At 45.5% G+C, this 22600-nt stretch overlaps 1 protein-coding gene across 7 annotated transcripts in view; it reads left to right on the top strand.

Moving 5' to 3' along the window:
• Positions 1-22600, top strand: part of LOC109923201 (transcription factor COE3-like) — a 417628-nt gene that overhangs the window by 389225 nt on the left and 5803 nt on the right. For 3 of the 7 annotated variants that reach the window (XM_048597446.1, XM_048597443.1, XM_048597436.1), the window contains 4 exons: positions 840-905; positions 2512-2689; positions 14260-14439; positions 21561-21758. In XM_048597446.1, the coding sequence (XP_048453403.1) occupies positions 840-905; positions 2512-2689; positions 14260-14439; positions 21561-21758 (622 nt within the window). Of the gene's footprint in view, positions 1-839; positions 906-2511; positions 2690-5416; positions 5420-14259; positions 14440-21560; positions 21759-22600 lie in introns of all 7 variants that reach the window. The other 4 variants (XM_048597456.1, XM_048597462.1, XM_048597449.1 and 1 more) reach the window with 3 other exon arrangements.

The raw sequence follows: 22600 nt of genomic DNA, 5'->3' as shown, positions 1-22600 counted from the left end.
GATGCTGCTTGGCCTGCTGTGTTCATCCAGCCTTGCACCTTGTTGTCAAGGATGGCAGTTTCCTTTCCTAAAGGGCATTAGTGAACCAGATGGGTTTTTCCCCTGCCAATTGGCACTGGTTTCATGGTCATCATTGGACTATTAATTCTATAATAAATAATATTTATTGAACTCAAATTCTACCATCTGCTGTGGCAGGATTTGAACCTGGGTCCCCAGGATATTACCTAGGTCTCTGGATTAACAGTCTATAATAATACTACTAGGCCATTGCCTTCCCATCTGGGCCTTGGAAGATAATGAAAGTGGTTTGTGCACCTTCTCTGCAGCCATAATATTGTATTTCTCTCTCTGTTCTGTTACCCTAAAGCATTGTGTATGGTATGATCTGCCTGTACTGCATGCAAAACAAAACTTTTCACTGTGCTTAGGTACATGTGACAATAATAATATATCAGCGGGTTGGTTAGCTGATTGTGACACCAACAGCATGGGTTCAATTCCTGCACTGCCTGAGGTTATCCTCAACCTTTCTCTTTGCTGAGATACAGTGACCTTCAGGTTAAACCATCACAGTCATGTCTCTCTCGAATGAGACACCAGCCTTATGGTCCAATAGGGTTATTCTAACTTTACCTTCATATCGATATAAGTACCTTCTGTCTGTCTCATTATTTGTCTGTCTGTCTGCGTCTGTCTCTCTCTCCATTGCAATACATTTATCTCACTGTATGCATTTATTGTTCCATCTCTGCGGCTATTTCCCAACCCTACACAAGGCAAATGAGCACAGAACCAGGGCAGCCCTGTCTCTTAAACCAGCCTGTTTCTTTTTGCAGGAAGTACTGCTGAAACGAGCTGCTGACCTGGTTGAAGCCTTATATGGAATGCCACACAACAACCAGGTAGGTGACAGAAGGAGAATGCGTTGCCAGCGGCAATGGCACTTAGTCTTCTTGGAACAAAATCATAGAACAGTACAGCACAGAAACAGTCCAGGAGGCATGTCGAGCCAGGAGTGGTTCTTTCGAAGGATAATCTAGCTCATCCTACTCATAGAATCCCTACAGTGTGCAGGCAGGCCATTTGGCCCATCCAGTCCACACCAACCCTCTGAAGGCCATCCCACCCAGACCGACTCACCTATCCCAGCCCTGCATTTACCACCACAAATCCACCTGGCCTGCAAATCCCTGGAAACCATGGGCATTTTAGCATGGCCAATCCACCTAAGCTGCACATCTTTGGACTTGGGGAGGGAAACTAGGGCATCTGGACGAAACCCATGCAGGCACGGGGAGAATGTGCAAACTCCACACAGTCACCCAAGGGTGGAATCAAACCCGGGTTCCTGGCTTTATGAGGCAGCAATGCTAACCACTGAGCCACCATGTCTCCCCATACTCCTCTGCTTTTTCCCCATATCTCTGACATTATTTTTTTTATCCTTGTGGTATTTACTCAGTTGCCTTTTGCAAGTTGCTTCTGAATCTGTATCCAAAATCCATGTCAGGCAGAGCGTTCCAACTCCCAATTTATCCCAATCCCAAAATATGGAAAAAAAAATCAATATTTTTGTTTGACAGTCTTTACATGACTATTTATGATATTTGGGGATAGAGACAATGATGTGTTTGCAACACGTTCTTTGTGCCCATTATATCCACCCATTTAAGTTCGACAGGTTTGTTTCTTCTCTAAAATAGCAGACAGAGATGTTTGCTCACTGAAAGCCTCCACAAAAGACCTCTGTCCTTCTGTACTCACATGGGAGGTCTATGCTTGATAATAAACTCAATTGCAATGACAGGAGTTCAGATAGAATTGCAACCATTGTGACCTTCTCCCTCACTTTCTCAGAAACAGAGAAAATAGGAGCAGGAGTAGGCCATTCAGTCCTTCGATCTGGCCTTGCTATTCAATATGATCATCGTCCAACTCAGTAACCCTGTTCCTGATTACCCCTCATAACTTATTGATCCTTTTAGCCCTAAGAACTGTATCTAACTCCTTCTTGAAAACTTTCAATATTTCGGCGTCAACCAGTTTCTGTGGCAGAAAATTCCACAGGCTCACCACTTTCTGGGTAAAGAAATTTCTCCTTGTCTCTGTCCTAAATGGGCTACCAAGTATCCCTAGACTGTGACCCCTGGGTTTGGAACCCCGGTCATCAGGAATATCCTTCCTGTCTTTACCCTGTTAGAATGTTATCGGGTTCTATGAGATCTCTCATTTCTCTAATCTGTGGTAAATATAGTCATAACTGATCCAGTGTCTCTTTCTCCATATTTAAGTCTGGTATTCACTAGAGTATGGTCATTTGATCTAACTCCATGAGCTTTATGTTTCAGTCAGTCCAGTAAAATAATTTCACATTGCAAGCTCCAATATTGAGCTATCGGTGATCTTTCTTTTCCAATGTTGACTGACTGATTGGAAATTTCTGGAAACATTCTGTCTCTTTGTCAAACCTCGTTCTGTTTATCTGTCTCCCCTCTCACCCTCACCCAGGAGATTATCCTGAAGCGAGCGGCAGATATTGCTGAAGCTCTTTACAGTGTCCCCAGGAGCCACAACCAACTTCCATCGCTTGCCAATACATCGGGCCACTCGGCGATGATGGGGGTGAACTCCTTTAGCAGTCAGTTGGCGGTCAACGTGTCAGAGACGTCGCAGGCCAACGACCAAGGTTTGTCACGGTACCTCTCATTCTTCTTTGGGAAAGTCAGAAAGTCGAAGGGTCAAGGCTCAAAGTTCATGACACCATGTATTTGAAAGCAGGAGGAAAGGAAATGAGGCAAGTCAAGAATGGAAAATGAGGACAGCCAATTTTTTTTTTGTGAAGTCATTCACAGGATGAGGGTGTCACTGGCTAGGCCAGCTTTATTGCCCATCCCTAATTGCCCAGAGGGTAGTTGAGAGGCAACCATTGCTGTGGGTCTGGAGTCACATGCAGACCAGACCAGGTGTGGATGGCAGTTTCCTTCCCTAAAGGACATTAGTGAACCAGATGGATGTTTCCCCCTACGGTTGACAATGGATTCATGGTCGTCATTAGACTCCTAATTCCAGATTTTTATTGAATATCAAATTCCACCAGCTGCCATGGCAGGATTCAAACCCAAGTCCCCAGAACATTACCTGGATCTCTGGATTAACAGGTCAGCAATATTACCAGTAGGCCTGTTGTTGGTTTAACTCAGGACTCTGACGCCAAAGCAGAAGTGTCCCTCAGGGATGTAAAGAGTAACCCTCCTCCCACACCTATTGCTGTCTTATTGAAATCAGAGAAGCATTCGATTGAAAATGAGTAAAATTTTCCAATTTCCATTTCCCACCTCCCCACCTGACATCCACAACCAAGGGGAGGCGGTTAGATCCTTAAGAAGGGCTAACGTTTCTTTAGACATTATCTCCATCTTGCCAAGCTTCCTAACGGGAGTCAAACCACAGGCAGCTTCTGTGGGGCACCACCATCTGTGGGTGATCCTGAAATGAAACAAGCCCCCTCTTCGACTCTTGTCCAACTGCCCACTTAGTTCTAAAAACTGCCTGTGTTGAGGCAAGAGGATCAATTATTTTTAGAAGAAGGAAGATTTGCATTTCCGTGGCACCTTACATGACCTCGTGATGGTTTCTCAACCCGACTGAAGTATTGTCACCATCGTCATGTAGGAAATACGGTGGCCATTGTGTTTCGCACAGCAAGATCCCATAAACAGCAATGCGGTCATGGCCAAGATAATTAGTTTTGTTTGGTGGAACAAATATTGGCTGGGCAATCAGAGGACACATGGAGTAGGGTGGGGGTGGGAGTTTGATGTCATTCTGTCACTGGAGAGGAATCTCTAACAGTGAGTGTTCTGAGGCTCAGTATGGATTCTTGATGGAGAGTTCTGCCCAATCATGAGAGATGGAGCAGAGTTATCATGTACCATCAGGAATTTAGAGCAATAAAGAGTGACTTCCTAGAGAGAAAGAGAGAGTGATCACAGTCTGAAAATGTTTAGTAGGGCAAATGCTGAGACGCTGGTTGGAAAATTTCGAATGAGTGTCACAGTACAACGATTCAGGGCAGCACAGTGGCTCAGTGGTTAGCAGTGCTTCCTCACAGCGCCAGAGACCTGGGTTCAATTCCACCCTTGGGTGACTGTGTGGAGTTTGCATGTTCTCCTTGTGTCTGTGTGGGTTTGCTCCAGTCCAAAGATGTGCAGGCTAGGTGGATTGGCCATGCTAAATTGCCCATAGTGTTCAGGGATGTGTAGATTAGGTGGGTTATAGGGGGATGGGTCTGGGTGGGATGCTCTAAGGGGCAGTGTGGACTGGTTGGGCCAAAGGGCCTGTTTCCACACTGTAGGGTTTCTATGATAAGGGGGTTGACCATTTACTACAGATACCTGAGATTGTTAAGACATTTGAGTTAAAGGAAGGAGAATGAGAATTGCATGGGAAGATGGAGGTGAGATTGAGTTTGAGCCATGAGAGTAAATGGCAGAACAGGACCAAGGGGTTGCATAGTCAACTCCTTTTAATAATCTGGAGGGTTGGTTGGCTCAGTTGGCTGGCTAGCTGCTTTATGATGCAAAGTGATACCAACAGATCTAGGTTCAAATCCCCCCACTGACTGAGGTTCCCATGATGGCCCCAACTTCTTAATCTTGTCCTCTCCTGAGGTATGATGACCCTCAGATTAAACTACCACCAGTCATCTCTCTTTCTAATGGCAGAGCAGCCCTCTGGGACTGTGGAATTCTTTGTTTATTCATTCATGTGATGAGGGAGCAGCTGGCTCGGCCAGCATTTATTGCCCATCCCAGGGAACTGCTAATATTTTTGAGAAGATCTGTAGCTCAGAGTTGTGGATGAGGTTGTAGACTTGCTCGCCGAGCTGATGGGTTTGTTTGCAAACGTTTTGTCACCCTGCTAGGTAACATCGTCAGCGCGCCTCCGGTGAAGCGTTGGTGTTCTGTCCAGCAAGCCCTAGCAAACTGAGGCGTATAAATAACAAGTGGGACAGAACACCAACGCTTCACCGGAGGCACACTGACGATGTTACCTAGCAGGGTTATGAAACGTCTGCAATCAAACACACTGGCTTGGCGAGCAATTCTACAACCTCAACTGCTAGGTGTCAACTGCATTGCTGTGGGTCTGGAGTCACATGTAGACCAGACCAGGTAAGGATGGCAGTTTCCTTCCCTAAAGGGCATTAGTGAACCAGTTGGGTTTTTCTGACAATCAGCAATGGATTCACGGTCATCATTAGACTCTTAATTCCAGATACGTTATTGAATTCAAATTTCACCATTTGCTGTGATGAGATTCAAATGGCCATGGCCTCCCCCATTCACTTTTACTGATGTTTCTATTCAGCTGAGAGAGCAGACAGGGCTGGGTTTAATATCTCATCCAAAAGTTGGTGCCTCAGACAGTGCAGTGCTCCTTCAGTCCTGAACTGGAGCTTTTGACACTTTGCACTCGCATCCTCAGCAAGGGTGTCCATAAGGTAAAGATTAATTTATGACTATTGTGGGGGGCATGCAACAGAATTGTAGGGTTGTGCTCGTTGCCATTAGAGACGTGGATGTTTTCATTACAAGCTTATGGGGGATGCTGGGGGAGAAAGGAATATTTGGCCAAGCTGTTGTGATTTCTAAGAATAAATCCAGGAATAAATGACAACCTGCTGTGGGACTTTAACTCACAACCCTTTCCGTCAGAGCAAAAGGATTGTCACTTCTTTGATGGGAAGGGTAAATGATGGGGAGTGGCGTGCAGTTTTATGCTGAACTTTGTCACAGATCATTTCAATGCCAGAATGTGCATCGTATTATCGGTGCATTCCTAACTTAGACCGCCCTTTGATTTGCATTCTCCATCATGGCCTAGCCTGAAGAGATTGGTAAAATAAACAATGATTATTCTGACGTGAGACCCTGAGCCTTTATCGCTCAGGTTTTGTATCTGACATCTCAAAAGGGGAAAGGGAGAAATCTGTCTTTGAGACGAGGTAACAGAAAATAAATTGAAACAATTTGTGTCATCTCGACCAGCATGAAGTGGCATTTTGATGTATAACGGAGAAACGTGCCACCACTATGGTCTTCTCATATTGTCTGGTTGCTTCAGCCTCTCCAGCCTTAATGCGATGTGTTTCCGGTGCTGCTGGAAATGAGGTGCTGCAGGCACGGAGCCCACACGCTCACAGACAGCAGAGTGCCTCTTGAAAGATCCCCTTCGCTTCTCAGCAGCCATCCTGCTAATTGCAGGGTGCGTGCTCTTGTAACTGTGGCCAATTAAAGGATCCTGGGTGGTCGGAACGGGATGAAACGAAGCCTAATCGAGAGGATGGCGTGTCCTCACAGCTACCATGTGCAATCAGAGACACAGAGAGAGACAGGGAAAGAGAGACAGGGAGGGATGGTGAGAGAGAGAGAGAGACAGGGAAAGAGGGAGAGGGAGGGACGGTGAGAGAGAGAGAGAGAGAGAGAGAGGGAGAGCCTTACCTTTTATAAGTGAGGCCAGGAAGGCCAGAGATCAGAGAGTGCTAACCGGAAGCAGAGCTGTGGCTCTGATAGGTGGTAATTACCCTCCCCTCACCCACCCCCTCATCCTGCCTTCCTTGATCCTCCCCTTCCCAGTTTTGCCGACCTCCCCTGGCCTCTCCATTGGGAAAGGAAAATGCTGTTTTCCAACCATGGAATTTTCCCAAACGTTGAATGTGCTCTCCCTTAACCTGAAGTGATAATTTGTTACAACTCTGCAGACATGCATGCCACCTCCCCATCCCCCACCGTCCCCCACCCGATTAATTTCCATACTTGGCTTGGACACCATTACATTAGAGGGTGATTAGAGTTAATGGAGAATACTCCACTAAGATGAGCAACAAAGTCCATAACAGCAAAGAATCAGGCTATTCAGCCCAACATATCCATAGGAACATTGGAACAGGAGTAGGCCATTCATACCTTTGAGGTAGTTCTGCCATTCAATCAGACCGTGGCTGAACTGTAGCCTAACTCCATATACCTGCTTTTGGTTCATATCCCTTAACACCTTTGTTTAACAAAAAAAACTGTCCAGCTCAAATTTAAAATGAACAAATGATCCAGCAATTATGGAAGAGAGTTCCAAACATCTGCCACCCTTTATATTTGGAAATGCTTCCTCAGTCTATGCTGATAGACTACTATGCTGATAGATCTACTGCGTACAGTTCTGGTCGCCACATTACCAAAAGGATGTGGATGCCTTGGAGAGGGTGCAGAGGAGGTTCATCAGGATGTTGCCTAGTATGGAGGGCGCTAGCTATGAAGAGAGGTTGAGTAGATTAGGATTATTTACATTAGAAAGACGGAGGTTGAGGGGAGACCTGATTGAGGTCTACAAAATCATGAGAGGTATAGACAGGGTGGATAGCAAGAAGCTTTTTCCCAGAGTGGGGGGCTCAATTACTAGGGGTCACCATTTCAAGGTGAGAGGGGAAAAGTTTAAGGGAGATATGCGTGGAAAGTTCTTTACGCAGAGGGTGGTGGGTGCCTGGAACGCGTTGCCAGCGGAAGTGGTAGAGGAGGGCACGATAGCGTCATTTAAGATGTATCTAGACAGATACACGAATGGGCAGGGAGCAGAGGGATACAAATCCTTGGAAAATAGGCGACAGGTTTAGATAGAGGATCTGGATCAGCGCAGGCTTGGAGGGCCGAAGGGCCTGTTCCTGTGCTGTAATTTTCTTTGTTCTTCTTTTCTTTGTTTAAGCTCTACACTGGCCTCCTCCCACCCTGCTTACCCACTTTGTTTCATTCTGTTAGCATTTCATTCTATTTCTTCCTTAAATGCATTTGTGTTATTCAGCATGTTAGCTACTTATTTTGGCTGTGAGTTCCATACTCTAACCATGTTGGATGACTATGTTTTTCTCATTCACTTGTGGGATGTGGGCGTGGCTGGCTGGCCAGCACTTATTACCCATCCCCAGTTGCCCTTGAGAAAGTTGTTGTGAGCTGCAGTTTTGGTCTCCTTTTCTAAGGAAGGATGCTCTTGCACTCGAGGGAGTGCAGGCTGATTCTGGGGATGGCGGGTCTGATGTATGAGGAAAGATTGACTAGGTTGGGATTGTTTTCACTGGAGTTCAGATGAATGAGGGGGATCTCATAGAAACTTATAAACTTCTAACAGGATTAGACAAGGTGGATGCAGGGAGGATGTTCTTGATGGTGGGTGTGTTCAGAACCAGGGATCACAGCCTGAGGATACTTGGTAGACAATTTAGGATGGAGATGAGGAGACATTTCTTTACCCAAAGATGGTGAGCCTGTGGAATTCATTACCACAGGAAGTAGTTGATGCTAAAACATTGAATGTATTCAAGAAGCAACTATATATAGCACTTGGGGTGAATGGGATCAAAGGTTATGGGGAGAAAGCAGGATTAGGCTATTGAGTTGGACAATCAGCCGTGATTGTGATGAATGATGGAGCAGGGTTGAAGGGCCAAATGGCCTCCTCCTGTTCCTATCTTCTATGTTTCTTTGTTTCTATGAACCACTGCAGTCCATGTGCTGTATGTAGCCCCACAATGCCCTTAGAGAGGGAATTCCAGGATTTTGACCCGACAACAGTGAAGGAACGGGGATATATTCACAAGTCAGGATGGTTAGTGGCTTGGAGGGGAACTTGCAGGTGGCGATGTTCCCATGTATCTGCTGCCCTTGTCCTTCTAGATGGAAGTGGTCATGGATTTGGAAGGTGCTGTTTAAGGATCTTTGGTGAATTTCTGCAGTGCATCTTGTAGGCAGTACTCACTGCTGCTACTGAGTGTCGGTGGTGTAAGGATTGGATGCTTGTGGATGTGGTGCCAATCAAGCGAGTTTGTCCTGGATGGGATTGAGTTTCTTGAATGTTGTTGGAGCTTCACCCATCCATGCAATTTGTCCGCATCTCTTCTGAATGCCCATTAGATTTGTTTGTGCCTACATTGTATTTATGATCATTGTTTTGGACTTACCTCCCACATACTCGTCCATAGCTGGTAACACCTTCTTTACATCTATTGTATCCAACCCCTTCGAAATGTTTGAAGTCTCTCTCAGATCCAGCCTTCATCTTTCTTTACAAAAGAGTCCCAGCACCCCACGGTTCTACTTTTGCACATTTTGCTCCCCACCTTCCCAGGAACTTGTGTTTGAATTCTGTAGGTGTACTTTGATTGGAAGTCATAGACTCCACGTTGAGAAATTCACCCACTCTCATTGAGGTATTGTCAGAATTAGACTGACCCCAAACACTGAGCGATGTACCCGATAATAAAGAAAATCACACGGTTACACAAATTGCTGATGTAAATCTGTTGTTACCTGAAAACTTATGTTTACGGCAGACAATGCATTGACAAGTGCCTGTTACTGCCTGGAACTCAATGCCAGGTATCTATTACTCGATGTAGTTCATTCCCAGATATCCATTACTCTGAGCATAATCCAAGGGATCCATTACTGTCGGCTTGCCTTCAGATTTTCCAGTTTTTTTTTCATTGTTACGATTTGGGGAGGTGATGGCCTAACGGTATAATTGCTCCATGGAATCCCTACAGTGCAGAAACAGGCCCTTCGGCCTAACAAGTTTACACCGACCCTCAGAGCATCCCACCCAAACCCATCCCCCTATAACCCACCTAAATCTACACATCTCTGAACACTCCGAGCCACCGAGCCGGTACTCTTGGACTGTGGGACAAAACCGGAGGAAACCCACGCAGACACGAGGAGAATGTACAAACTCCACACAGACAGTTGCCTGAGGGTGGAATCGAACCCGGGCCCCTGGCGCTGTGAGGTAGCAGTGCTAACTACTAAGCTGCTGTGTCGCCCAAATGGACTGTTAAACCAGAGACCCAGATAATGTTCTTGGGACCTGGGTTCGAATCCAACTGTGGCAGAATGTAGAATTTGAATTCAATACAAATCTGGAATTAGGAGTCTGATGATGACTATGAATCCATTGCCAATTGTTGGTGAAAAACCCATCTGGTTCACTAATATCCTTCAGGGAAGGAAGCTGCCATCCTTACCATGTCTGGCCTACATGACCCACAGCAATGTAATTGAACATAGAACATAGAACAGTACCGCACAGTACAGGGACTTCGGCCCACGATGTTGTGCTGAACTTTTACCCGAAACCTAAGGTCTATCTAACCTCCACCCCTACCTTATACTATCATCCATATGCCTATCTAATAACCGCTTAAATGCCCCTAATGAGGCCGACTCCACTACCCTCTCCAGCAATGCATTCCACGCCCCTACCAATCTCTGAGTAAAGAATCCACCTCTGACGTCTCCCCGATATCTACCTCCACTCACTTTAAAACTATGTTCCCTCGTAAAAGCTACCTCCATCCTAGGAAAAAGTCTCCGGCTGTCTACTGTTTCTGATCATTTTGTACACCTCTATCAAGTCACCTCTCATCCTTCATCGTTCTAAAGAGAAAAGCCCTAGCTCTCTCAATCTTTCCTCGTAAGACCTTCCCTCCATTCCAGGCAACTGGAAATCTCTTCTGCACCTTTTCCAACGCTTCCACATCTTTCCTGTAATGGGGTGACCAGAACTGGACACAATACTCCAGATGTGGCCGAACCAGGCTTTTGTATAGCTGGAGCATAACTTCACGGCTCTTGAACTCAATCCCTCTATTAATGAAAGTTAACACACCATACGCCTTCTTAACAACTCTATCCACCTGGGTGACAGCTTTCAGGGAACTGTGAACATGAACCCCAAGATCCCTCTGCTCCTCCACACTGCCAAGAATCTTTCCGTTAACCTAATTGACTCTTAACTTTCCTCTGGATGGGCAATAAATGCTGCTCTAGCCAGTGATGCTGTCATCCTGTGAAAGAATGAAAACAATTACACACTCAAGTGAGAGCTGTGTGTGTGAAATCTGAGTTGGCATTGCACTGCATATTGAAGGAGTGCTGCACTATTGAAGGTGCCATCTTTCAACAGAGACGTTAACGCTCTGTCCTTCCTGCTCTCTTTGAGTGGATGTAGAAGTGGATCCCAGAGCACTATTTTCAGGAAGTGTATGCGTTTCTTTCAGTGTTCTGTCCACTATTTGCCCCTCAACAACCTATTGCATGTTTCCCCCACCACCAAAAAAAAAAATGAGGATCATCTGGTCAATATTGCTGTGTGAAAATTAATTGTCATAGTATTTTTACAATAAGCAAAAACAAAAACCCATTGGTCTAGATCAAAGAATAATACAGCACAGGAACAGGCCCTTCAGCCCTCCAAGCCTGTGCCGACACATTTTGCCCTTCCATACTAAAACTGTCTTCACTTATAGGATCTGTATCCCTCTATTCCCTTCCTATTTATGTATTCATCCAGGTGCTTCTTGAAAGCTGCTATTGTGTCTGCTTCCACCACCTCCTCTGGCAGCACGTCCCAGGCACTCACCATCCTTTGTGTGAAAAACCTTGCTTGCATATCTCTTTTAAACATTCACCCCCCAACCCCTCACCTTGAACCTGTGTCCCCTAGTAATTGACCCCTCCACCCTGGGGAAAACAAAAACCTCATACTTTCCACTCTATCCATGCCATTCACAATATTATAAACCTCTATCAGGTCACCCGCCGAGCCCCCTCACCACACCCTACCTCCTGCATTCCAGTAAAAACAAACCCATTCTAGCCAACCTCTCTTCATGGCTAAAATCCCCCATAACAGGCAACATCCTGGTAAACCTTTTTCTGTAGCCTCTCCAAAACATTCACATCCTTCTGGTAGTGTGGTGACCAGAACTGGATGCAATATTCCAAGTGTGGCCTAACTATCATGCCTCACCAGTCAATATCTGTTCTAATCCTATTTTTCACCACTTGGCCTGTAGCCTTGTATGCTTTGGCATTTCAAGTGCTCATGTAAATGTCTTGAGAGTTCCCACCTTGACCACCTTTTCAGGCAGTGAGTTCCACATACCCACAACCTTCTGGGTGCAAACATTTTTTCATGACCACCACTTCCTGTTGGACTTGTGGTCAAGCATGTTTCCCTTTGCAAATTTCTCCATGAAAGACAGGTGATATGGAATGGTCCAACTACTTAAAGCCAGTCCCATCCTTCACAATATCAGGGACAGGAAGAACCTTAATACGCAGTGACGCTTGGTGTTTGCGCACCGAGGATCTGTGCACAGCTTGATGCAGCCACACACAAGGATGGCCATCAGGATGAGGCAGCATTGGGTACATTCTCCTCCCTCCCCCTCCTTATCCAGAGTTTGGTACATGGTGTCCCTGCAGACTTGGTCCATCTTAGACCTCCAGATGAAGATGAACTGCAACAGAGCAGTTTCAGGGAATTGGCCAAAGCTGCACCATGTACAACAAAGACAGAGTGCCTCACACCTGATGACCAGGTTTTTACCTGCAATGGAGAGGGAGCAGTGTTCCCAAAAGGCCAGTTTCTGCCTCACCTTGGCATTGCACTCCTCCCAAGATTTTGTGCATGCCCTAGCCCCTCTGAAACATATTCCTACCACCTTCAGATAATCTGTCCTGACAGTGAAGGGGATAAAGGATGGAATTCTCCCAGAATCCTCCTCAGTCACTTCTCACAGCCACCCTCTGTTGGATGCTCTTCCTCCTGTTGAACATCAGGTCCTTCACCATTCACTTCTGAGTCATGGTGAGCGAATTGCCCTCTGTTGTATTGACCCTGTGGTATTCCACTGGACTCCAGCCTCCAGTCACACAAATAGCCTTACACCACCACACTCGATCTCCTACCACTAAGCCTATTTTGGACCCATTTTGCCAAATTTCCCTGTGTCCCACAAACTTTTATTTTCCTTATCAGTCTCCCATGTGGGACCTTGTCAAAGGCTTTGTTGAACTTCGTATAAACCACATCAACCCTCTCCTACAACCCTGGTCGCCTCCTGGAAAAAAAACATCAATCAAATTTGTTTGGCAGGACCTGACTCTGATTTAGCCATGTTGACTGTCCTTGATCAACCTTGCTTATCCAAATGGAGATTAACTCTCCTTTTCAGAATTTTCTCCATTAGTTTCTCTACAACCGATGCAAGACTCACTGGTCTGTAATTCCTTGGTTTATCTCCACCTCCCTTCTTGCAATATGCAACCAGATTAGCTGTCCTCCAGCCCTCAGGCACCTCCCCTGTGACCAGAGAAAGGAATTGAAAATTTGAGTCAGAACCCTGGTAATTTCCTCCCTTGTCTCACACAGCAGCCTGGGATACAATTCATCTGGGTCAGGAGATACGTATGCCTAAACCTCCAATACCTTATCACTCCCAATGTCAATCTGGTCATGTTTATTGAATGTTTCAAATTCAAATTCAACGGGGACAAAAAAATCTTGAATTAAGAGTCCAATGACAACCATGTGCAAATTGTTGGGGAAAAACCCATCTGGTTCACTAATGTCCTTTAGGGAAGGAAACTGCCATCCTCACCTGGTCTGGCAAACACATGGCTCTAGACCAACAGCAATGCGGTTGATACTTAACTGCTCTCTGGGCAATTAAGGATGGGCAATGAATACTGGCCAGTGACACCCTCGTCCCATGACTGAAGTTAAAAACAAAAGCAGTGAGTACATGCCCATGCTGGGCTGTCCCTGTATGTACTGGAATGAGCTCTGCCTGTTTCATTTTCTTTGTTAGCTGAGATGTAAAGATTTGAGAATGAGGATGTTATGCTTGGACTGTGCAAACCTCTAGTGGATCACAGCTAGGGGACTAAATGGAGTTCTGGTCACTGCATTACAGGAGGGATACAATTACACTGGAGCGGAACAGAGGGGGCTTTATGAGGATAGTTCCAGGAATAGGAGATGTTTCGCTGTCAGGAGAGCCTGGATAGGCTTGTATTGCTTTCTTTGAAATAGAAGAGGGTGAGGGAAAATTTAGTTGAGGTAAAAAAAATTACGAGGGGCCCAGACGAAATGACTGGGAAATCTCTCTTTCTGTGAACAGAGGCGGAATCACTGGGTACATGGATGTAAAATTATTGATGGAAGGATTGGGAAGAGTTGAATGATTTGGGATCTGGCAGTGACTGACCGAAAGGGTGGCGTGCCACATTGTATTTGAGCTACACCAAACCTCAGGACCAGAAGGGGGCCCGAGGCTGGATGGAGCAGCAATGACGTAATGGGCCAAATGGCCTCCTTCTGTGCTATGGATTCTATGTGTCTTTGTCTTTGTCCCCTGTGCAGGTTACAACCGCAACACCAACAGCGTTTCCCCTCGAGGGTACGTGACCAGCTCCACCCCCCAACAGCCCAGCTACAATACCAGCAGCATGAATGGGTATGGGAACACTGGGATGTCCAACCTGGGAATACCGGGCTCTCCGAGCTTTCTGAATGGATCTGCTGCCAACTCTCCATACGCCAGTAAGTTGGGCAGAGCTCTGCCATCGAACCCTGAGGGCTGCGGACCACATTAGTGTTCTTTGTCTAACTTCAAAATGTGTGTGGGAGGAGGGGGTGGAGGAGGGGGGAATCGTTTTTGACTCAAGTTTGAGGGGAGTGATATCGACCTGAGTTTTTGTTAAATGACTCTCTATCCCCCACCCCATAAATTCAGGTATCAGGATTAAGATATTTAGCAAACCAATTCACACCATTGGCCTGGTTTCCAAATTCCCCTCAATCTCACAGTCTTACTGATTGTACAACATGATCCATGAGCGTATTGTAGTCACACTCCATACCAATACATAGCAACCACTTAAATCTGCGATACACTACTGCTGTTGTGTTCTTTTACAATTTCTGATACTCTCAGTCCACTCCTTCCCTCTCTTACTCTTTGCCACATCCCACCTCTATCACACTCCTTTAGCAAGAAGGATCCCAAAGCGCAGATGCTGAACTGGATGTCAGCTAGTCTGGGAGTGACTCAGACCTTGTTAGTCTTTCTGTCTTTTTGACCCTAATTCTCTCCCACTTCTTTCCTAAGGACATTGCTTAGGCCATTTTAGAAAACTGCATGCAATTCTGGTCTCCCTGTTATGGGAAGGATGTTGTGAAACTTGAAAGGGTTCAGAAAAGATTTACAAGGATGTTGCCGGGCTTGGAGGGTTTGAACTATAGGGAGAGGCTGAATAGGCTGGGGTTATTTACCCTAGAGCATTTAGGGGCTGAGGGGTAACTTTATAGAGGTTTATAAAATCACGAGGAGCATAGATAGGGTGAATAGCCAAGGTCTTTTTCCTCGGCTAGAAGAGTCCAAAACTAGAGGGCATAGGTTTACGGTGAGAGGGGGAAGATTTAAAAGGGACCTAAGGGGCAATTTTTTCACGCAGAGGGTGGTGTGTGTATGTAATGAGCCGCCGGAAGAAGTGGTGGAGGCTGGTGCAATGACAACGTTTAAAAGGCATCTGGATGGGTATTTGAATATGAAGCGTTTAGAGGGATATGGACCAAATTCTGGCAAGTTGAACTAGGCCAGTTTAGGATATATGGTCGTCATGGACGAGGTGGACTGAAGGGTCTGTTCCTGTGCTGTACAACTCTTATGACTCTTTGACTTTGACTCATTCCTGGGTGGGAAGTGAGGCTGAGAACAATTTCTTTGTTGTTCACTTATGATCCAGGAGGTTTCAAGCCAGGACTTGCAGATGATACTAAGCTAGGGAGAATAGTGAATTGCGAGGATGAAGCTGAGCAATTTCCAAGGGACATTGACAAGTTGGCCAAATGGGCAGGCATCTGGCAGGTGGATTTCAATGCAGAGAAATGTGAGGTAATGCATCTTATTCGAAGAAACACAGAGAGATAATCCAAGCTCAATGATACAACTTTGAGGGAGCACAGGAGCAGAGGAGCCTTGGGGTTCAAGTGCATAACTCTCTGAAATAATAAGGTGTAGAGCTGGGTGAACACAGCAGGCCAAGCACATCAGAGGAGCAGGAAGGCTGACGTTTCGGCCTTCTTCAGAAATGGGGGAGGGGAAGGGGTTTCTGAAATAAATAGGGATAGAAGATGGATAGAGGAGAGGATAGGTGGAGAGGAGACAGACCGGTCAAAGAGGCGGGGATGGAGGCAGTAAAGGTGAGTGTAGGTGGGGAGTTAGGGAGGAGATAGGTCAGTCCAGGGAGGACGGACAGGTCAAGGGGGCGGGATGAGGTTAGTAGGTAGGAGATGGGGTGGGGCTTGAGGTGGGAGGAGGGGATAGGTGGGAGGAAGAACAGGTTAGGGAGGCGGGGACGAGCTGGGCTGGTTTTGGGATGCGGTAGGGGGAGGGGAGATTTTGAAGCTTGTGAAGTCCACATTGATACCATTGGGCTGCAGGGTTCCCAAGCCAAATATGAGTTGCTGTTCGTGCAACCTTCAGGTGGCACCGTTGTGGCAGGCAGGAGGCCCAGGATGGACATGTCGTCTGAGGAATGGGAGGGGGAGTTGAAATGGTTCGCGACTGGGAGGTGCAGTTGTTTATTGCGAACCGAGCGTAGGTGTTCTGCAAAGTGGTCCCCAAGCCTCCGCTCGGTTTCCCCGACATAGAGGAGGCCACAACGGGTACAGCGGATACAGTGTACCACATTAGCAGATGTGCAGGTGAACATCTGCTTGATGTGGAAAGTCTTCTTGGGGCCTTGGATGGGAGTGAGGGGAGAGGTGTAGGGGCACCATCATACCAATCTCTCATTAGAAAGAGGGAGAGAGGCAACTGATGGTGAGCGGAACCTGATGGTCACCACTGAGGTGGAGAAGACAGGACCTACACTGTTGGTGTCACTCTGTTTTGCAAACAAGCTGTCCAGCTAAGTGAGCTAGCTGACTCGACTTCTTAAGTCCTGATCGGTATGACATGGTGCAAGCAAGGTTAAGTCAATACCAAACCATTGCAGAGCGTTTTTCTTTGCTTCATTCTGCTGTTTGAGTGATCTCTTTGCCCTCACAAGGGAAGGCCATGGAAATGTGAGAAATGCATTTCCCTCGCATGTCTGCTGGTTAGAGGTACACTACCTAGAGGTGACATGGATAATGTCAGGACAAGTCGATAAAAGTGTTCACACAGACAAAGAGGGTCCTTAGTTTTAGTCATAGAGTATAAAAGCTTAGGCGGTCTTGAGGTAAACGTGCAGAGTCCCTGAGCCCGAGGCCCACTCCAGGACCTGCTTGACGACAGAAGGTGGGTTCTCATTGTGGTCACACAAGCAATTGTAAGCCCTTCTAACATGGCCGTGATGCAGAACAAGTAAGGTTCCTGGCCAGCCACATTTGAGTAATCTTCTTGAAAATGGGGAAGGGATTCTGGGTACCACACGTTCACGGCATTTGAGCATGCCTGCCAAGGCCAGAATTTTTTGCCCTTCAACCGAGTGGCATGCTTGGCCATTTCGGAGAATCATTGCTGTGAGTCACATGTAGGCCAGACCAGGTAAGATGGCAGATTCTTTACCTAAAGGGCATTAGTGACCCAGATGAAGCTTCACAACACCCTGCATGGTCTCCAATGGGCAACATAAGAATATAAGAAATAGGAGCAGGAGTAGGCCATTGGCCCATCAAGCCTGCTCCACCATTAAATAAGAACATAGCTGATCTTTTCATTGACTCAGCTCCACTTACCTACCAGCTCACCATAACCCTTAATTCCTTTACTGCTCAAAAATCTATCTTTGCCTTAAAAACATTCAACAAGGTGGCCTCAACTGCTTTACTGGGCAGGGAATTCCACAAATTCACAACCCTTTGCGTGAAGAAGTTCCTCCTCAATTCCATCCTAAATCTGCTCCCCCTTATTTTGAGACAATGCCCCCTAGTTCTAGTTTCACCCATCAGTGGAAACAACCTCCCTGCTTCAATCTTACCTATTACCTTTATATGTCTTTATAAGATCTACCCTCATTCTTCTAAATTCCAATGATTTTAGTCCCAGTTACTCAATCTCTCCTCGTAAACTAAACCTCTCAACTCTGGAATCAACCTAATGAACCTCCTCTGCACCCTCTCCAGTGCCAGTGCATCCTTTCTCAAGTAAGGAGACCAAAAGTGTACACAATACTCCAGGTGTGGCCTCACCAGCATTCTATACAGCTGCAGCATAACCTCCTTATTTTTATATCCAATCCCTCTAGCAATGCAAGACAATATTCCAGTTCCCTAAGCATTTTTTTTATACTCCAGATTTGATTGAATTCAAATTTCAGCATCTGCTGTGGTAAGATTCGAACCCACGCTCCCAAAACATTACCCTGGGGGACTGGATGACTGCTGAGATGACATTATCACTGTGGTCCTATAACTCTGTAATACTATCAAGCTTAAAACTGAGATTTACTGGATAGATACCAGGGACAAGAGACTTCAAGTATATGAAGAAAATGCAGAAGCTGGGATTGTTCTCCTCAAAGAAGAGATATCTGAGGGGAGACTTAGTGTAGATGTTCAAAATTATGACATGTTTTGGTAGAAGAAATGAGGAGAAGCAGTTTGCATGGCCAGGAGAGATGGTGAGATAGAGATATAGACTCAAGAAAAATTGCAACACAATCAGAAACGTTTTAGGCAAAGATTTGTGATGTTAAATGGACTTCCTGAAATAGTTGTTGATGCAGATTCAGGACTAGCCTTCAAAAGACGATTGGAGTAATATTTGATTAAAAAAAAGACAGGACCAGGGATAAAAAGAGGGAGAACAGAACTGACTAAGGAGAAGATATAATGGGTCAAATAGCCAGCATTTGTTGCCCATCCTTAACTGCCCTTGAACTGAGGACACTTAACAGTCAACCATGTATCTATGGGCCTGGAGTCACGTGTAGGTTAGACTAGGTAAAGATGGCAGTTTTCCTTCCCCAAAGCCATTAATGAACCAGACGGTTTTTTAACAACAAAAAAAAATTATGGCTTTACGTCACCATTTGAAGCTAAATTTGACCAGTTCCTGTGATGGGATTTAAACCTATGTCGCCAGAACATTTGGCTGGTTATCACTAACCCAGTGATATTATCATTACATCACTCTCCTTTCCTATTCCCATCTCATTCTAAGATAATATCGAAAAATATAAATGAAATTGAGTGTGTTCTGGAAAGTAAAACTACTTCTGAGTCAAATACACCGTGATAGTTAGATGGACTTTGGGGTCACAAATGGGGATAGGGATATGTAGATGGGCTAAATGGCATTTTATCTTTCAAAATTTCATCATGTTTCAAATTAAACCAAGGTTCAAGCAGCTACAATCAATGATATTCTTTCAGAAGTAAGTCCCTTATTGTAGGAAATTTGCATAATACGTGACATTGTCAGTAAAATTGAAGGTAGTGGGATTAAAGGAACAGAAGGAGTATTGTTATAAAGCGGATGCTGACCCGCCTACTCCCCACCCCGAGAACTAAAACCGAAACACCCAAAGAAGAGCACCTCGCCTTATAATCTGTAAAAGGAGTGTGAGAAGTGGTGTAACCTGCTCTTCAGCAACTTCTAGTGGTTAAATAAAATAAATCCCTGACACTCACTTTAAAATCAACAATACACAATTTATTTGTCTAACTCTGACAGTTAACATAATAACTAAACTATTAACAAACCAATAAACCCCTTTTAACTACTAGCTATTCCCAAATAAAGCAAGATTCTATTGGTATGCTGTTCCAATAAACGTAAGTCACACTTACATTAAAGAGGAATTTAGTCTCTCGAAATTACAGCCTGGTTGTGTGACTTCCGAAATGTTCCGTGCCTCCTCCATTGATTCTTCTGTCAGGAATATTAGCTAGTTGTGCCATTGGCACAATTGGTACTTAAATGGTGCTTTCCCTGAGACATAGAGGAGGCTGTGAGAGCCAGCAATTCTCTCTTAGTAGCTGAGGGCTGTCACCTCTGGCAGATAGCAGTTAGCTCTGCTGTCTTTGTCCAACTTCCCTGTTCTTTTTTGCGCTTGATGATATGTCAATATTTCGTACAATAGGATTGGTCCTATGTTGTCAAGACCATCAGATTTAAATTTAATTGATTTTTGGTACCTAAGTGCCTGGTTCAAATTGATTGGCGAAATTCAAAACATGTTGTCTTGGTAAAAACTGTTGCTTCGCTAACTGTACAGCCGTTTGATACAAATGTTTCAACTCGAGTGCTCTCCATGTATTTGCAAACTTTCAAGCTGCTGCTCGCAGACATCCATTTCAAATCTCTAAGCACAGAAGAAGCACATCATCTTTTCAAGGGATCACGCAATGTTTCCCCCCCACCTCACCCAGCACTTTACAAACACCAAATTCTAATTTCCTGTCTCCCAATCTACAAGTACTCTACCTGACTTTGCAACAGTATGGATAAGAAATTGATTAAGGACACGGGAATAGTGCAGGTCATTCAGTTCCACAAGCCTGTTCCACCTTGCTGTTCGGTCCGATCTGACCTACACCTCACCTCCAACCTTTGTTCCACAGGAGTTTTGCCCGCTCAGATGTAATCTTTTTCAATATCCTGCATCCCTCCATACAACAAATTGCCCTTCAGAACTGGCATCTGCCGCACCCTCGGGAAGATGTATAAGCCTTTTCAAGATCAGCAAAAGCCCAGTGTGTATAATACATCACGCAATAGGGCGGTGAAACGTAGGGACTGGGAATGAGCCAGATTCTGGGCATATGACAACTTACCACAGAGACAACTAGCCTGGTTACTGCAAACTCACCACAACCCATCCCCCATCCTGCCAACCTCCCACTTTAGTGAGTATTGGCCTGGATTCAGTTTCGATGCCGTTGAAAATGGTGCAATCAACTGTAGAGTGTTAAGCACAGGAGGGATCAGTGAGCCCCTCAAGTCTGCTCCCGAACCGTAACTTTATCCTAATTTCTGTTCTATATCCGCAGATATTATTGCCTTAGAGAAACCTAACAATCGAGATTTTTTGTGAGATCCATGTTGCTCCTGACACCCCACGTGTTTTGTGAGGAGAGAGTGGCAATTTCCATGAACACTTTACATCAATAAGAGCTTTTTGCATTCTCCTCTAAATGGCCTAACTCTGATTTTAAAATGTCGTGCTCTTATTCTCGACCCTCTCGGCGGAAACAGGTTCCCTCCATCTTCCGAAATAAACCCTTTGGACATTTTCTAAACCCCTGGATTAGGTTGAAGGCGGGTATTTGGAGGTAGGCCACGGATCAGCCATGATCTCATTAAATGGCGGAACTAGTGCGAGGTGCTGAATGGCCTACTCCTTTTCCCATGTACCCCTTAATCTTCTAAACTTATGAGAATACGACAGAACCAAGGTTTACCCAGCATATCCTCATCATACAATTCTTTTGGCGCCTCAGTGTCATTCTAATGATTCTGTCTGATTGCTCCAGCCTTAGTCATGGTACCCAGAACCAAATGGCCTTCTCAAAGCCAGCTGGAAGAGTGGTCTGGGTTGGAGGAGAATGGATTACGTGCGCCGGAGAGGAAAGATTTCACTTATGCAGTCTGCGGCAATCTATTAGCTCAACTTCCCTTGACCGCTATAAATGCTAACGTGTATTCCCTTCATATCTGTCTTCTGTTGCAGTCGTGCCGTCCAGCCCTCCTATGACGGCTTCCTCCGTCACCCTGTCTTCCAATGGTAACACTACCCCAGGCATTTTCTCATTCTCTCCTGTCAATATGATCTCTGCAGTGAAACAGAAGAGCGCCTTTGCCCCTGTCGTTAGGCCTCAGGCCTCTCCGCCTCCTACCTGCACTGGCTCCAATGGGAACAACCTGCAAGGTGAGCTACAGCTGCCGCATTTCAACGCTGCGTCTTTTTTAATGTTCGGCTTACACTCTAAAGCGCATCGTCCTCTTTTCGTTAGCACTTATTTCAGGCAAGTTACGCCGCCAGCAAAGGGGGAGAAAAAAGGTCAGGCATTGACCAGTTGTTGGGCTAGTAGGCTGCACCTTGACACCACGGCCCACCCCAATTGGGGATGTTCTCCATAGAATTGGTATTGCATTTCTGTAAAACAAACTAGGGCAGGACTTCCATATTAGTAGTAGGGCCCTGGGTAGTGTTGGCAAGCAGAGAGACCTAGGGTTTCCGGTACGTAGTTTTTTGAAAGTTGTGTCACAGGTAGACAGTGTGGTTAAGAAGCGATTTAGTACAATTGCCTTTATTGCTGAGATCTTTGTGTATAGGAGTTAGGATGTCATGTTAAAGTGGTACAGGGTATTGGTGAGGCTACTTTTGGAGCACTGTGTCCAGTTCTGGTTGCCCTGCTATAGGATACTATTAAATTGGAGAAGGTTCAGAAAAGATTTACCAGGAATGGAATGGAAATGGAAGGTGGGAATGGAAGGTTTGAGTTACAAAAATAAGCTGGGACTTTTCTCACTGGATTGTAGGAGATTGAGGGGTAACCTTGTAGATGTTTATAAATTCATGAGAGGCATAGTTAAGGTGAATAGCAAGGGCCTTTTCCCTAGGGTGAGGGAGTTCAAAAAAAGGGGGCATAGGTTTCAAGTGAGAGGAGAAAGATTTAAAAGGGAACTGAGAGACTACTTTTTCACGCAGAGTATGTGGAATGAACTGCCAGAGGAAGTGGAAAATGTATGTATAGTTGGAACATTTAA

Source organism: Rhincodon typus, chromosome 1 (assembly GCF_021869965.1).
Source record: "Rhincodon typus isolate 14 chromosome 1, sRhiTyp1.1, whole genome shotgun sequence".
Classification (NCBI taxonomy): Eukaryota; Metazoa; Chordata; class Chondrichthyes; order Orectolobiformes; family Rhincodontidae; genus Rhincodon; species Rhincodon typus.
The sequence above is the reverse complement of the archived record's forward strand: the minus strand, read 5'-3'. Positions and strand labels throughout refer to the sequence as shown.